This window comes from Curcuma longa, chromosome 11 (assembly GCF_044706935.1).
Source record: "Curcuma longa cultivar G26 ecotype Majalengka, Jawa Barat chromosome 11, ITB_CL_G26_1.1, whole genome shotgun sequence".
NCBI lineage: Eukaryota > Viridiplantae > Streptophyta > Magnoliopsida > Zingiberales > Zingiberaceae > Curcuma > Curcuma longa.
The window spans coordinates 22,917,639-22,933,809 of record NC_133871.1 but is presented as its reverse complement, the minus strand read 5'-3'; the positions used below and the strand labels follow the sequence as shown (position 1 = coordinate 22,933,809).

General features: G+C 34.4%; 4 protein-coding genes across 4 annotated transcripts; 1 reads left to right on the top strand and 3 right to left on the bottom strand.

Annotated features, from left to right (window-relative positions):
* Positions 1-52: 52 nt before the first annotated feature.
* On the bottom strand, positions 53-970 carry LOC141837375 (F-box/kelch-repeat protein At1g15670-like). The gene has a single exon (XM_074724789.1). The coding sequence runs from the start codon at positions 968-970 to the stop codon at positions 53-55; it is 918 nt and encodes a 305-aa protein (XP_074580890.1).
* Positions 971-2,317: 1,347 nt separating this feature from the next.
* Positions 2,318-12,122, bottom strand: LOC141837374 (uncharacterized). The gene is made up of 9 exons (XM_074724788.1): positions 11,538-12,122; positions 11,187-11,424; positions 10,453-10,532; positions 7,751-7,885; positions 7,540-7,552; positions 5,880-6,130; positions 5,563-5,800; positions 4,826-4,905; positions 2,318-2,716 (listed from the first exon to the last, which is right to left on the bottom strand). The coding sequence occupies exons 1-9, from the start codon at positions 12,114-12,116 to the stop codon at positions 2,540-2,542; spliced, it is 1,791 nt and encodes a 596-aa protein (XP_074580889.1). The 5' UTR covers positions 12,117-12,122; the 3' UTR covers positions 2,318-2,539.
* A 239-nt stretch (positions 12,123-12,361) lies between these two features.
* LOC141838344 (RING-box protein 1a-like) lies at positions 12,362-14,179 on the top strand. Its single transcript, XM_074725790.1, has 5 exons — positions 12,362-12,557; positions 12,673-12,723; positions 12,860-12,919; positions 13,685-13,756; positions 13,842-14,179. The coding sequence occupies exons 1-5, from the start codon at positions 12,389-12,391 to the stop codon at positions 13,880-13,882; spliced, it is 393 nt and encodes a 130-aa protein (XP_074581891.1). The 5' UTR covers positions 12,362-12,388; the 3' UTR covers positions 13,883-14,179.
* Positions 14,180-14,597: 418 nt separating this feature from the next.
* LOC141838343 (uncharacterized) lies at positions 14,598-16,097 on the bottom strand. The gene has a single exon (XM_074725789.1). It carries the CDS (start codon positions 15,849-15,851, stop codon positions 14,799-14,801), a length of 1,053 nt encoding a protein of 350 aa, XP_074581890.1. The 5' UTR covers positions 15,852-16,097; the 3' UTR covers positions 14,598-14,798.
* Between the last annotated feature and the right edge of the window lie 74 nt (positions 16,098-16,171).

Here is a 16,171-nt window from a genome sequence, read left to right as displayed (position 1 = left end):
TTATTAAAAGAATGCTTATGCATTAAATTCCAATAAAAACATTATCTTATTTTCACAACAAGCCGTTATAAAAGGATTCAATATATCGTCCGATCTCATTTGGAAATATTCCTAACCGCTGTCTCAACTTCGTCAAAACCTTCTCATTTAATATAAACTTCATCATCGCCATCTCCTCTGATTTCTTCTTCTCTTTAGGAACGTACATGATTATCTCTTTGCCTCCCTCGGTCCGGTAGAATCTTAGATCGTCATCGTCGTCTACTAATAATTCCTCCCTGCAGCGTCGAATCACACTGTTGTATTCCTCCTCCTTGCTAATTTGCCAAAACTTATCGCAGAAGTTACCGCCGCCGTCAATGGAACGTCCCTGCCCTAAATCTGGTATCTCAAACCACGTTTTGATAGACAAGTCGTACACTAGCGCCAATGGCAGTTTATTGCCTTTGCCGTCGTGACCGCCAATGACTAATACCTTCTTCTCTCCATTCAAAACACTAGTTTTGAAGTGGAAGCGCTCTGGGACCGGGTTTGGAGCGCCTGGGCGCCAGACCCCGGAGAGGAGGTCGTAGAAGTGGACCTCACCGTCACCAGTACGGCGGTTTTCTATCACCAGCAGCTCTCGCCCGACGATCGCGGCATAGCTGAAGGCCATCCTGAGGCGCAGCGGCCGCATCAGGGGCAGGTGGGGGGCCAGCCGCCGCACGGTGCAGACGTCCGTGTCAGGCTCGTATAGGAGTAGGTGAAACATGCCCATGGTGTGCGGGAGCTTGCCCCGGAGGATCAGCGAGACGACGCGGGGGGCGAGGCCGGCGGCCTTGCGGATGCGGTAGAAGGACGGCGAGTCGAGCTCGTGCTTCCACCGCTTGCAGACGGTCCGAGCGTTGAGGATGGCGTGGAAGGGGAGGCGGAGGAGGCACTCGAGAGCGAGGCAGTCCGGCAGCCCTGGAATTAACTCGGCCGCCTCCATGGTCATGATTCCTCGGGCACGGGAACGCTTCCGGGAGGGATGTGCGGCCGTTTAGGTTTAGGGAGTTGGATGGTTTTAATAAACAAGTTTCACAATCTAAATCCTGATAATTCAAACACGATTTTGACAGTTTCTACGATTTATTCTATTAAAATATAATAAAAATTATTTTATTTTTAAATAAATTTTATATAATCATATAAATTTATTTTTTATTAATTATTATATATATATATATTAGAAATGGTATGCTGCGTATAAAATATTTTTTTTTTAAAAGCTTTTATTTTCTTTAAATTAAAGCTTAAATCCTTTCTCTCTCTCTGTATATATATCAATTTTTGGAACATGATTTTCTCAATTAATGTAATTTTTCTTTGAATTAGTTTTTGGAAACCAATTATTCAGAAAATAATTTTTTCATAGAAATATTATTAAATAAATATTATTTTGTAACTTGACTATTTAATTTCTTTTTATTTCACTCGTATCAATTATCACCTTAAATTAAATTTTACTAAGAAAATATTAATTCCTACCAATTAAAAAATAATATTAATTTTTTAAATTAATTAGAAAAATTAATGATTTAAGATAATTTTTAATAAATAAAATTTTTAACTGCCTTAAACCTTATTATATATGATTTCGATATGTTAGACGAGTATAAAGTGTAATTTTTTTAAAAAAAATTCTTAGCATCTAGACTTTAGTTTAAAGAAAGTGACGATAAAAAAATATATATTTTTTACACTTTGACGTTTATGATGATGATACTCACGGATGGTGGCCAACATAATGTTCCTTATATATATAAAGTCATAATAACTAATAACTAGTTTCGAGGTTTTTTTAATTTCTCCATCCTTGTTTTTTTTTAATTTTAAAGATAATTGTTATTTATTTTTTATTTATAATTTTTTAAATTTTTAGAAAATTTTATTTTTATTTTAATAATAAGGGATCAATCATGACCAACTCTTTTAACTATAATAAAAGCCCGATCCAACCTATCTCAGAATGGGTTGACTCTTTATTTAAAGAATAATTAAATTTAAAACTATTTTAGTTAGTTTAAATTTAAATTAAAAATACTTGGACATATCGAATTAATCCGCCTGTTATTTAGGAACAACCATAAAACTAAATGATACATATTTATTCCATTCCACTAACGAAATTAAAATCACGATAAAGATCAAATTCACCCACTCTATACCTCCTGATGAAATCCAAACATGAGACATATATCATGAAAGAATATGATGTTCAACAACTACTAGAGGATGAAAGAATAAGTGAAAAGCCAAATGTGAAATTGAAGAACTATACAAGAAATACCTCCAAACTACAATAGTAAATACAATTTACGGGAGTTGTTTCTTTTAATATTCATTCAGCTAAGGATCCTGTTTTACAAGCAATTTTACCTGTACTAAAGGTCTATAGTATTAGTGAGTATTTAGCAAGTGAGTATTTAGCCAGCAGGAATACAAAAACTTGACAAAAGTTAGGAGACCAAGGAAAGTCGGCATCTAGTTTTATGTACAATATAGATATGTAAATGTATCACCGTTTTCCATATATTTCAGCTTCAGATGCTATCAGTTTCCCTTCCTCTTCCTCGATGTCAACTTTGTTTCTCATCCTTTCTTCAACAGTTTGAACTTCTTTTCTTCCCGAAAAATCAATTTGAAGTGGGATAGGCGGGATCCATGGTCTGAAGGCATCCTGACAACTAATGTTCTGCAAAAAGAATGTTCAAACATTAATTTTAAGGGTTGTAGAACCAGTTGTAGCACATGCTTGCAAGTAAAATTCAAAATGCGACCCAATGGTAAGATGTAAATAAATGAGAAGGATCAAAATTAATTAAACTATTGCAAATTAAACATAGAGGTTCGTCAATCCTCCACTATCAATCTTTTGAATTTTTCCCTTTACAATTCTACTGAAAACAAACTTCAGCATTAAAATGTAAAAAGCAAAAAAGTAAAATATACTACCCATGGCCTCATTTAGGGATTATTACTTTGCCTACGAAATTACTTGTTACAACAGATACAGTTGCTTTGCATCAGCGTATGTTACCTAATGACATCGCATTCGTATGGTTATTTATATCCATTATTGAATAATCAAATAATTCACTTTCTAGATACAATATCCAATGTTAGTCTTTCCTGAAAATGCTATTATTAGACCCAAGTCCAGATAAAAGAGGCCTATCAAAAAATTTAGTTGACATGGTATATACAGGGTTGGCCTAGCTAGATATCAAGACTATATAATTTCAGACAGAGCATTACTCTATATAGTTATTTTTAGCACTAAGCACATCTATTGCCCTAATGACACATACTTCTGATTCACCATCGTAGATCATATTGACACTTGGCAAACAATATGCTTGCTCTCAAGCATGTCAAGATGAAATCAAATAAGCTTTAATATAGTCCTCATCACTTAGCTTGTTTACTTTCAAATATAAGTCTATTGCAACTAAAATGTCATTTAAATAAATATCTGAGAGCAACAAGTTACAAAATATTGCAAGCATCTCAATTGTGCTAATACAAAACAGTAATGTGCATAAGATAGGATTTCTTAGATTCAGGCACCTTTGAGCACACTATATCTCCTTTTTCTCTAACCTGGCTTCACCTTTATCTCCTACCAATGTGATTTTGTCAATCGACTCTCTCTCTCATCCATATGAAGCATTGGATTGATTTGTTACTTCTCCTTTATCTTGTTTCTCTGTGATTTACAAACCTGAATTCCTTTTAAATCTCTTATCAGTTAGTAAACTCACCAAAATGTTAAACTATCTCTAACATCCACATTCTGTACCAAACAGTCTTTATCTCATTTCTATTACTACTACTCCACTATTTGCTCCCAAGTCTACAAGTCTACAGAACCAATGCCAACATCAACACTAACTTTAGAACCAGCACCATTAAAAACTGTAATACATATAATAGATACTCCTAAAGACTTTGCTACTCTTCCAGTATTGTAGTGGTACCAAATCACTCTTTCGATATGGATCTTCCTATTGCCCTTCAGAAAGGTAGTCTCAATTCTCAAATGTGTTTCACATCCTCTTCCTTGTCATTTAGAATAAGCTTCTGTCACCCAAATATTCAGTTTTTATTTTTTTCATTGACTTGTCATTCCATTCCTAATATTATTCCAGAAGCTCTATCTAATCCGGGTTACAGGGTATCTATCTAATCCGTTGATAAGACAACTACCTTGCATTCCAATGACACTGGAGTTTATTCCTCTTCTTCCTGCAGTTGATAAAATAGCTACCTTGAATTCTAATGACACTCGAGAGTGTATTCCTCTTTCTCCTGCTGAATCAACAGTTGGCTACAAGTAGATATTTATTATGAAGACCTCACCTAAGGCCATTGTGGATCAACTAAAAGCTCGATCAGTAACTAAAGGGCTCAAATTTTTTAAGTTGATACCTTGATTCTTTTGTCTATTGGTGCTAAGATATGCAAATGACATTACAAGTGAAACTTACCATTTAACTTACAATTTGTCATAAATGACATGCAAGATTTAATTACTCTTGTCATGGTTGTCAATCAAGAATGCACCTTGTAATATGCTTCTGAGGCCAAATTATCTATAATGTCAACAATAAATGTATAACACGTTCAAGTGAAAATAAAACATAACTAGTTAAAAAATAGCAATAGTTGATGATTATCACAGCATCTTGAGTTTAAGAAACATATAGCCTAATGGGATGTAATGATCATGAGGTATCATAGAACAAATGATGCATGCCAAATTATAAGCCTATAGACTGAATTGGTGAAAAGGAAGCATAACCTTCAACCAAAAGAAGAAACCACGGAGAAGCAACTCTTTTTTTCGGTCATCCATTGTAGATTCAATGCGCCTTGCAAGATCTAGATAAAGAATTAAGTATAAAAAAAAATCCAAGTATGCAGATATTGTTAACAGAAATTTCTAGAGAAACACAATCCTAAACAATTTGAGGGAGTAGACTACTTGTAAAATATAATTCAAACTTGTACATTAAGACTTGTGAAAAATTGCAAATGATCAAGATGAGTATAAGTATAAACTAATACACCATCTGATTTTAAGACTCCAGATATTCTAATCAAAGTGTGTCAAGCTATTTTGAAACAAAACATAAGAATTGTTATATATATTATTTAATAAGATCAAATTAGTTTAAGTCAATGGATATCAATTGTCGATATCTGGTAATAGAGGTTATGAAAGCATACCAAACCTGGATCATGAAAATGCCAACATATAAATATAAGTTATCTACGAGATTATAGCAAAACTCCAATAATTAGATGTCTATTGTTCCTTACATGCTCTTGCAGTAAGGAATGATTATGGTTGAAGGAAGCTATGTGTGTAGCAAATGTTAGGTTTTTAATTCCTCTGTTGAGATCTAGGGTGACAATCCTCTCAAGATATTTAAGATTTAATTTATTGAGTCTCAGGATCCTCTTTTTGCTCATGACAAGAAACACCCATGAACATTAAAAAAAAAAAACAGCATATGAATAAGTTTCAGCACTCACCAGGGAAATGATCAAGATATGAAGAACCCAATTTCTTAGTTGAATAAGATACAGAATCATCCCGCAAATGCTTGTATTTAATAACAGGCTTGCGAACATTAAATAGCGATTTCTGATTTTCATATTCTTTCTGGTCGAATGGTTTGCTAAGAAGACTCAAAAGCTCAGCCCTGAACAATGATGGTTTATGCTGCAGTATTTCCATAAAATAGCTTTGATATTCTGATTCCTGTGAAACCTAGCATATAAAAATCCTAAAATCCTTTGTAATAGTGAAAGTACAATCTTTGATGTATCAAACAGAGCAAAAAACATGCCAATTTGTGCTTCCACCGCTTGCAGACGGTCCGAGCGTTGAGGATGGCGTGGAAGGGGAGGCGGAGGAGGCACTCGAGAGCGAGGCAGTCCGGCAGCCCTGGAATTAACTCGGCTTCCATGCTCATGATTCCTCGGGCACGGGAACGCTTACGGCCGGAATGATATATGATTGCCGCCAGAGAAATCGGAGAGCGACGGCGTCGAGGACGCTCCCGTTTAGGGTTTAGGGATGGTTTTAATAAACAAGTTTCTCAATCTAAATCCTGATAATTCAAACACGATTTTGACAGTCTCCACGATTTATTCTATTAAAATATAATAAAAATTATTTTATTTTTTAAATAAATTTTATATAATGGATTATATAAATTTATTTTTTATTAATTATTATATATATATATTAGAAATGGTATGCTGCGTATAAAATATTTTTTTTTAATTTTATTTTATTAAAGCTTAAATCCTTTCTCTCTCTGTATATATATCATTTTTTTTTTTTAAATTATGCAAAACGAGAGTTTTGAGATGATGATCACCTTTCTTTTGAGATGAAAATAAAGAGAAACAAAGGGAACATGATTTTCTCAATTAATGTAATTTTTCTTTGAATTAGTTTTTGGAAACCAATTATTCAGAAAATAATTTTTTCATAGAAATATTATTAAATAAATATTATTTTGTAACTTGACTATTTAATTTCTTTTTATTTCACTCGTATCAATTATCACCTTAAATTAAATATTACTAAGAAAATATTAATTCCTACCAATTAAAAAATAATATTAATATTTTAAATTAATTATAAAAATTAATAATGTAAGATAATTTTTAATAAATAAAATTTTTAACTGCCTTAAACCTTATTATATATGATTTCGATATGTTAGACGAGTATAAAGTGTAATTTTTTTAAAAAAAAAAATTCTTAGCATCTAGACTTTAGTTTAAAGAAAGTGACAATAAAAAATATATATATTTTTTACACTTTGATGTTTATGATGATACTCACGGATGGTGGCCAACATAATGTTCCTTATATATACAAAGTCATAATATCTAATAATTAGTTTCGAGGTTTTTTTTTATTTCTGCATCCTTGTTTTTTTTTAATTTTAAAGATAATTGTTATTTATTTTTTATTTATAATTTTTTAAATTTTTAGAAAATTTTATTTTTATTTTAATAATAAGGGATCAATCATGACCAACTCTTTTAACTATAATAAAAGCCCGATCCAACCTATCTCAGAATGGGTTGACTCTTTATTTAAAGAATAATTAAATTTAAAACTATTTTAGTTAGTTTAAATTTAAATTAAAAATACTTGGACATATCGAATTAATCCGCCTGTTATTTAGGAACAACCATAAAACTAAATGATACATATTTATTCCATTCCACTAACGAAATTAAAATCACGATAAAGATCAAATTCACCCACTCTATGCCTCCTGATGAAATCCAAACATGAGACATATATCATGAAAGAATATGATGTTCAACAACTACTAGAGGATGAAAGAATAAGTGAAAAGCCAAATGTGAAATTGAAGAACTATACAAGAAATACCTCCAAACTACAATAGTAAATACAATTTACGGGAGTTGTTTCTTTTAATATTCATTCAGCTAAGGATCCTGTTTTACAAGCAATTTTACCTGTACTAAAGGTCTATAGTATTAGTGAGTATTTAGCCAGCAGGAATACAAAAACTTGACAGAAGTTAGGAGACCAAGGAAAGTCGGCATCTAGTTTTATGTACAATATAGATATGTAAATGTATCACCGTTTTCCATATATTTCAGCTTCAGATGCTATCAGTTTCCCTTCCTATTCCTCGGTGTTAACTTTGCATCTCATCCTTTCTTAAACAGTTTGAATTTCTTTTCTTCCCGAAAGATCAATTTGAAGTGGGAGCACCATTTCGTCTTCGAATGGATCTATGATTATATGGTTTGAGATAGGCGCGACCCATGGTCTGAAGGATCCCGGCCAACAAACGTTCTGCAAAAAGAATGTTCAAACACTAATTTTAACGGTTGTAGCACATGCTTGCAAGTAAAATTCAAAATGCGAGCCAATGGTAAGATGTAAATAAATGAGAAAGATCAAAATTAATTAAACTATTGCATATTAGGCATAGAAGTTCATCAATCCTCCACTATCAATCTTTTGAATTTTTCCCTTTACAACTCTACTGAAAACAAACTTCAGCAAGTTATAATAAAAAAGGGCAGCCCGGTGCACGAAGCTCCCGCCATGCGGGATCCGGGGAAAGGATCCATTGTACGGAGCCTTACCTTGCCTTTGGCAAGAGGCTGTTTCCAGGATTTGAACCCGTGACCTCTAGGTCACATGGCAGCAACCTTACCGTTGCGCCAAGGCTCTCCTTCAGCAAGTTATAATGTAAAGAGCAAAAAAAGTAAAATGTACTATCCATGGCCTCATTTAGGAATTATTACTTTGCCTACGAAATTACTTGTTAGAACAGATACAGTTGCTTTGCATCAGCGTATGTTACCTAATGACATTGCATTCGTATGGTTATTTATATCCATTATTGAAGAATCAAATAATTCACTTTCTAGATACAATATCCAATGTTAGTCTTTCCTGAAAATGCTATAATTAGCCCCAAGTCCAGATAAAAATTAGGTCTTCAAAACCAAATGCTTAAAATGTCAAAACCTTAATACATAGATCTCAATAGTATTGGCAAGGTTGCCACCTGAATAGATTTGGTATATGTGATAATTAGCCAAAAAAACTTTAAAAAATAAAATGAGGTAAAAGGGAAAAAAAATATAGAACAATAAGTAACACAGATTTCAAAACTTCATATACTGAAAAAGTTCATAATGAAAATAAAAAAGGTATTATATTAGATAACCATTATTAGGGTAGGTCTTTGAAGTAAAAAAAGACTAAATGTATTAGAATTAATGTTATAAATAAGATAATAAGAAACTAATGTTGTAGGTGCTTAGGCCCATATTAGATGATCCAATAAAAAGAGAATTTTAGAAGAACCTATTATTCACGGTATCCATGAATAAAAACATGGTATACATGAATAAAAAAAACTTACAATTGAGATCTTAAAGCATATGTATGGAAAAGGAAAAGCATGTGAAGAATAATAAGATGTACATGGGCATCTATATGAAGAAATTGAAGAAGGTTGTACGATTTTAAATTTTGCTAATTTTAAGATGTTCTGTTAGCTACTAATACTTACTTTAAGAAGAAAGAAGATTGCACAATGCAAGTACAATGGATGAATAAGATATAACCTAAAATAATCAAGACCAGTAGTGTTTGATGATGATGGCGATGCAATCTGATACTATTTTTTATATTTGATTTTATAGGAGTGGATACACAATCTGATACCATAATTAATTATATAAGAAACTAGTCTTTATGATAAACAAATCATTTAGATTCCCTAATGTCAGTAGGTAGACCCTTAACTATACAAGTATGTTATAAGTTGGCATGTCTTTATACTTTTTCAAGTTGTCCTATGAAATTTTAATTGACCATAAAATGAGTATATTGCTTATGAAAGTAAAAAAGACAAATGTGGGAAATCAAAGTAAAGAGGCCTATCAAAAATTTAGTTGACATGGTATATACAGGGTTGGCCTTGCTTGATATCAAGACTATATAATTTCAGACAGAGCATTACTCTATATAGTTATTTTTAGCACTCAGTACATCTATTGCCCTAATGACACATACTTCTGATTCACCATCGTAGATCATATTGACACTTGGCAAGCAATATGCTTGCTCTCAAGCATGTCAAGATGAAATCAAATAAGCTTTAATATAGTCCTCATCCACTTAGCTTGTTTACTTTCAAATATAAGTATATTGCAACTAAAATGTCATTTAAATAAAAATCTGAGAGATTATTCCAGAAGCTCTATCTAATCCGGGTTACAGGGTATTGTTGATAAGATAACTACCTTGCATTCCAATGACACTGGAGTTTATTCCTCTTCTTCCCTGCAGTTGATAAAATAGCTACCTTGAATTCTAATGACACTCGAGAGTTTATTCCTCTTTCTCCTGCTGAATCAACAGTTGACTACAAGTAGATATTTATTATGAAGACCTCACCTAAGGCCATCGTGGATCAACTAAAAACCCGATCAGTAACTAAAGGGCTCAAATTTTTTAAGTTGATACCTTGATTCTTTTGCCTATTGGTGCTAAGATATGCAAATGACATTACAAGTGAAACTTACCATTTAACTTACAATTTGTCATAAATGACATGCAAGATTTAATTACTCTTTTCATGGTTGTCAATCAAGAATGCACCTTGTAATATGCTTCTGAGGTTAAATTATCTATAATGTCAACAATAAATGTATAACACGTTACAAGTGAAAATAAAACATAACTAGTTAAAAAATAGCAATAGTTGATGATTATCACAGCATCTTGAGTTTAAGAAACATATAGCCTAATGGGATGTAATGATCATGAGGTATCATAGAACAAATGATGCATGCCAAATTATAAGCCTATAGACTGAATTGGTGAAAAGGAAGCATAACCTCCAACCAAAAGAAGAAACCACGGAGAAGCAACTGTTTTTTTCGGTCACCCATTGCAGATTCAATGCGCCTTGCAAGATCTAGATAAAGAATTAAGTATAAAAAATCCAAGTATGCAGATAATTGTTAACAGAAACATCTAGAGAAACACAATTCTAAACAATTTGAGGGAGTAGACTACTTGTACAATATAATTCAAACTTGTACATTAAGAATTGTGAAAAGTCGCAAATGATCAAGATGAGTATAAACTAATACACCATCTGATTTTAAGACTCCAGATATTCTAATCAAAGTGTGTCAAGCTATTTTGAAACAAAACATAAGAATTGTTATACATATTATTTAATAAGATCAAGTTAGTTTAAATCAATGGATATCAATTGTCAATATCTGGTAAAAGAGGTTATGAAAGCATACCAAACCTGGATTGTGAAAATGCCAACATCTAAATATTAGTTATCTACGAGATTATAGCAAAATTCCAATAATTAGATGTCTATTATTCTTTACATGCCCTTGCAGTAAGGAATGATTATGGTTGAAGGAAGCTACGTGTGTAGCGAATGTTAGGTTTTTAATTCCCCTGTTGAGATCTAGGGTGACCATCCTCTCAAGATATTTAAGATTTAATTTATTGAGCCTCAGTATCTTCTTTTTGCTCATGACAAGAAGCACCCATGAATATAAAAATTTTAAAAAAAATCAACATATGAATAAGTTTCAGCACTCACCAGGGTAATGATCAAGATATGAAGAACCCAATTTATTACTTGAATAAGGTATAGACTCATCCCGCAAATGCTTGTATTTAATAACAGGCTTGCGAACATTAATTTCTGATTTCTGATTTTCATATTCTTTCTGATCGAATGGTTTGCTAAGAAGACTCAAAAGCTCAGTCCTGAACGATGATGGTTTATGCTGCAGTATTTCCCTAAAATAGCTTTGATCTTCTGATTCCTGTGAAACCTAGCATATAAAAATCCTAAAGTCCTTTGTAATAGTGAAAGTACAATCTTTGATGTATCAAACAGAGCAAAAAACATGCCAATTTGTGAGCAAACCCAGCGCAGGCTACTTACTAAAGGCTTGTCAAATGATGTTTCTTCCATCTGAATAGGACAAATAGCATCTTCTTCTTCCGAATCTTTAGTTACAATAGCTTTAACTTCATCTTCTTCAGTCGATTCTTCTTCTTCTTCTTGTACTTCAACATCTTCATCTTCATTTGGCTCCTGTTCATACACAGTGACATTGTTTCTCCACTCAAGAACCATCGTGCCGCCATACGTCTTAATGCTGTTCAGAAAAATCTGATAATCCTTATCGATCGAACAATTTTGATCTTCACACCTGCTGAGGGATTCGCTGAGGGATTCAGCGGGAGAACTCTCCCTCTCACAGCCCTTCTTGGCCTCGTCCGCCCCTGATCCTCGGACCTCCTCGTACTTGATGCGCAACGGCGGCCCACCATCTCCGACGGGGATTTCCGCGACGTAGGAGTGGCCATCGACGCGAAGGTGCTGCAAGAAGAAGGCGTACTCAGCATCAGGCACTCCGAGTGGATCGGCGAATGCTGTTGGCGGGCTGGATCGAGGATGGAGCTTCCTGTGGGAATCGATAATGGGGGAGGAATCAGAGTTTAGGGAACGGGGCGGCATCGTCTAGGTCTTTCTCCACAGGGCTGGGGAGAGATATAAAGGTAAATAAATATAATTACGATATTATTAATCCTAATGATTTGATTTAAACCCTTTAATAATTACGATATTATTAATCCTAATGATATTATTAATCCTAATGATTTGCTATAAATAAGCTTTGCCTATTTATATTTCACCGCCTCTCAGTCTCTTACTGAACTCCGTCGAGCGGTCTCTTCCTCGGCCTCCTCCTCCCTCTTTCGTCTCTCTGCGCTGTCATCCCTCTCTCAATGGCTTCTCTCGACGGTGACAAGGACGGTGACAAGGACATGGGTTTGGCTGGCGAGGGAGCGAGCAGCGGGTCTGCTGGGTCGTCCTCCTTGGCCCCTTCCGCCTCCTCCAAGAAGCCGAAGAGGTTCGAGATTAAAAAGTGGAGTGCTGGCGCCCTCTGGGCCTGGGGTATGTGCTCCGCTCACCAAAATCTGTAAATTTGCTTTGACGGATTAATTTCTTGGATCTGGTATGCTCGAGTCTCCTCTGTTGATGGATCGATTTTATGGTTTTCCTTTTCCAGATATCGTGGTGGACAACTGTGCTATTTGTAGGAACCACATCATGGATCTTTGTGGGTTCTTTATGACTTTATGATTTCTTTTTTTTTTCTGCAGCATTTGTTTTGCAAAATTTTTGTTTATTTTGATTACGTTGTTGGGATTGGGGTTTTGATCAGTTGTTCATTTCTTCACGGCTCTGCGATGCAGGCATTGAGTGCCAGGCTAATCAGGCGAGTGTGACTAGTGCAGAGTGCACAGTGGCTTGGGGTATGCGCCATTTTACCCTAACTCTAGCATTTCTATTTGCTATTACGTTTTTGTTTCTGACGGGCCTAGATATGTTACTTATTTAGTCAGGGAAAAGATTCAAGCTTGTTTTGACACAGTCCGCTTGTTTGTGCAAAAGTTGGCTTAGTTTATTGTTTCTATTGCAGAAACATACTCGACTCAAGAACTAAGAAGCTCACCCTAATAGGGAAGCATTATAATGTTTAGGTTTAATCATTTTTACATAATCTGAGAAAGGAGATCAGGTCACCAAGCTCTTCGATTGGACATTCAATTGAGAATTACTTTCCTTTATTTTGATATAGAATACGTTTTCCTATTGGATTCTCAAAATTTATTTTCTTGCAGACAAGAGTCAGAAGGCACCTTCTTATATATTGCATAGAACTGAATGAAGGATTTTCTTTATTCAATCAGAAATATTTTCTTTATTTAATGAAATTATTTTTAGGAAAAAAAATTGTTGATTGCTGATGAGGCCACTAATCCAGCTAGTAATAGCTGAGTTTTGTATTTGTTGGAACTTTAATGACCCTTGTAAATTTGTAACATTCTTGTGAGCAGTGTTAAGGGTCTCAACATGAGGTTCATTTGATATATAAAGAAACATTGCCAAGTTTTTGTAGATTTTGATCTATAACTCCTGACAATACTTGATTAACTTGATCAACCATGGATTCTTGTCATTTCTTGATCTTGTGATTTGTTTTTTGATACTGTGTTCCATCATTTCTTGTTGAACAGGGGTTTGTAATCATGCTTTCCATTTTCACTGTATAAGTAGATGGCTCAAAACTCGTCAAGTTTGCCCTCTGGGTAAACAATCTTTGGTCATCTCCCAACTTCTCAAAATTTATTATACATGCTTAGGAACATCCTTCTTTTTCTTCCTGATTTGCAGATAACAGTGAGTGGGAGTTCCAGAAATATGGACACAAATAGATATTGCTGCACAATATGCCTCTGCAGTTTAGATTCTGCAATATGATCATCCAGGGAAAAAAAAGAACTGCTTTCTGCTCGTTCTTGCAATATCGTATAACATGCCAAATTGCTATAAAATTGTTGGTTGCAAACTTTTCTTCATCGATGTAGTTCTTAGTATTGCATAATTTTTTTCTCTCTTCTATTCGACTTGGCTGGCAAGACCATCAGTAGTTGTTCAATTGGAAACTTGGTTTTGCTTTGGTACCACAAAATATTTGCTCCTGATCATAAATGTAAGCTTCTATTGATTCCTATTGTGATCTTCTATGGATGGATGCCTCAAGAACTTAATTAATTAATATAAGGGTCAATCAGCTAAAAAGTTTGAAACTCTTTTTTTCAATATATCCAAAGTTTTACCTTAATTATTTCAATATTATCTTGTTCATTGGACCTCTTTGATTTTGATAGTCTATATATCAAAATCAATATATCCAAAGTTTTACCTTAAGTATTTCAATATTATCTTATTGTTCATTGGACCTCTTCGATTTTGATAGTCTATATATCAAATCAAGTTAGAGTAATGTATTATGGCCAATGCATGAAATAAATAGATGGATGGATGAATAAGTGAACGAATGTTTAATTTATCCTTAATACTGTTTGCTTGGGTTGATGGATAATGGAAAACTTCACTCATATATACCCATATTCATATGTTAGCCAGTTGCAAGAAGTTGGTATCGTTAACAAAGGCCATAATACTAACAGAATGACTTAAAGAGCCTCATGAAAAAAAAACACCAATTGAACTTGAATCAGCATAATGAATAACGGATGAATCAAGTAACTACTCATAATTACAATCATAGTGGATTCATGTCTATCTGATAATCATAATCTTCTTGTGTGTTTCTTATAGAGTAGACTAATCAGTTTTTTCCTTCAGTTTAAAAGTAGTAGGTTTGCCAGAGAAAATCAAGCAAACTCCAGGATCTTCTTGCCTGCAGGAGCTGTCATGGATTATGGAGTTGTTGATGTTCTGCACATTGCTGTTGATGCTTGTGCTTGAAAGAACCTCATTGTTCACTTGTGATCTCTCCCCGTGAGTTTCGTCCTCGTCATGAATATTTTTACTCTGCTTATCAATTTCATGTACTGTCTCAAGGTGGCCTGCATTCTTTGACGAGTCATGCCCAATCAGCATGGATGCTCCATTATTTTCACCTGCCAAGTTGATGATGTTTTGCGCATGCTGGCTTTCAGCATAATGTGGCTGCTCAACACTCTGGTTCTCGATCTGATTGCTACCTTGCTCTTCAGTGTCATCCTTATCCGAGCCATCTCCTATCTTTGCTTCAATCTGAGCTGCCTCATTGGATGAAAAGGTCGGGTTCTCTGTGAGTTCATTCAATTCTGGATCCAATTTCTTCTGGTCCTTTTCAATTGCTTCCCCAACTTTTTCTGGGGCTTCATCTTTAGAACTTATCTCATCTGCAATCTCTACTTTTATACTCGTATGCACATAGGCCAGTTTTGAATTTAGTCCTAGATCATTTTCTGTTTCTTTGGCTGGTGGGATTTCGGAGTTGTTTGTCTTATTGTGCAGCTCTGTAAATTTATCAGGCTCTTCTTGTCCTTGATCAGAAGGATGATCAATTGCTACTGACATTGTATATGCCATGGTTTTCTTGTGCACTTCCTCAGCAGCACCTTGAGATGGAGTCGGAGGAGAAGAAATTGTTGGAACTGAAGCTTCTTGATATGATTGCAGTGCGTACCTGGATGTTCTTGCGGACCTTGATTGAGACTCCAAGACGAGAGAAGATGGAGATTTTGGTTGAGTTGGATTTGGAGTTGGTGTCTGGTTCCATATTGGGAACCAGAACCGGGATGGCTTTTGCTGCCTTGGTTGGCTGTCCATTGCTGTATTGAAAAACTGAAAGAATGATATGAAAGGGGAATTTCTTCTTTTTTCCATTAGCTATATAAAAGCAGCAAATTTATATAAACTTTTGGAACAGGTTTTGCATCTGATTCTGCTTGATTGATATGCAGGGAATCTAAAACAAAATTTGAGTAGATACATGACTTTGCTTAAAATGTAAGAAAAGCTTTACCTTTGGCTTGCGAGTCCCTTAACTGGTCTGTTGTGGAATATTACTGTCTTGGATGATAGATCGAAGGCATTGAGTTTGCCACCTCCATCAGCAATACTATTATTGCCAGTGATAGATATTAAATGAAACTTGTATCAACTTAGCTATTTGCTGAATTGTAAGCATTTATATTTTAAATTTT

Bases quoted from the DNA above. Each gene is read 5' to 3' on its own strand.
- LOC141837375 (XM_074724789.1), bottom strand. From the start codon at position 970: ATGGAGGCGGCCGAGTTAATTCCAGGGCTGCCGGACTGCCTCGCTCTC.
- LOC141837374 (XM_074724788.1), bottom strand. From the start codon at position 12,116: ATGCCGCCCCGTTCCCTAAACTCTGATTCCTCCCCCATTATCGATTCC. The intron at 7,886-10,452 runs GTTATGCTTCCT...TTCTTTTTGCAG, and splicing joins GTTTCTTCTTTTGGTTGGAG to AACGTTTGTTGGCCGGGATC. The intron at 5,801-5,879 runs GCATGTTTTTTG...TTTATATGCTAG, and splicing joins AGCGGTGGAAGCACAAATTG to GTTTCACAGGAATCAGAATA.
- LOC141838344 (XM_074725790.1), top strand. From the start codon at position 12,389: ATGGCTTCTCTCGACGGTGACAAGGACGGTGACAAGGACATGGGTTTG. The intron at 12,558-12,672 runs GTATGTGCTCCG...TTCCTTTTCCAG, and splicing joins TGGCGCCCTCTGGGCCTGGG to ATATCGTGGTGGACAACTGT. The intron at 13,757-13,841 runs GTAAACAATCTT...CCTGATTTGCAG, and splicing joins TCGTCAAGTTTGCCCTCTGG to ATAACAGTGAGTGGGAGTTC.
- LOC141838343 (XM_074725789.1), bottom strand. From the start codon at position 15,851: ATGGAAAAAAGAAGAAATTCCCCTTTCATATCATTCTTTCAGTTTTTC.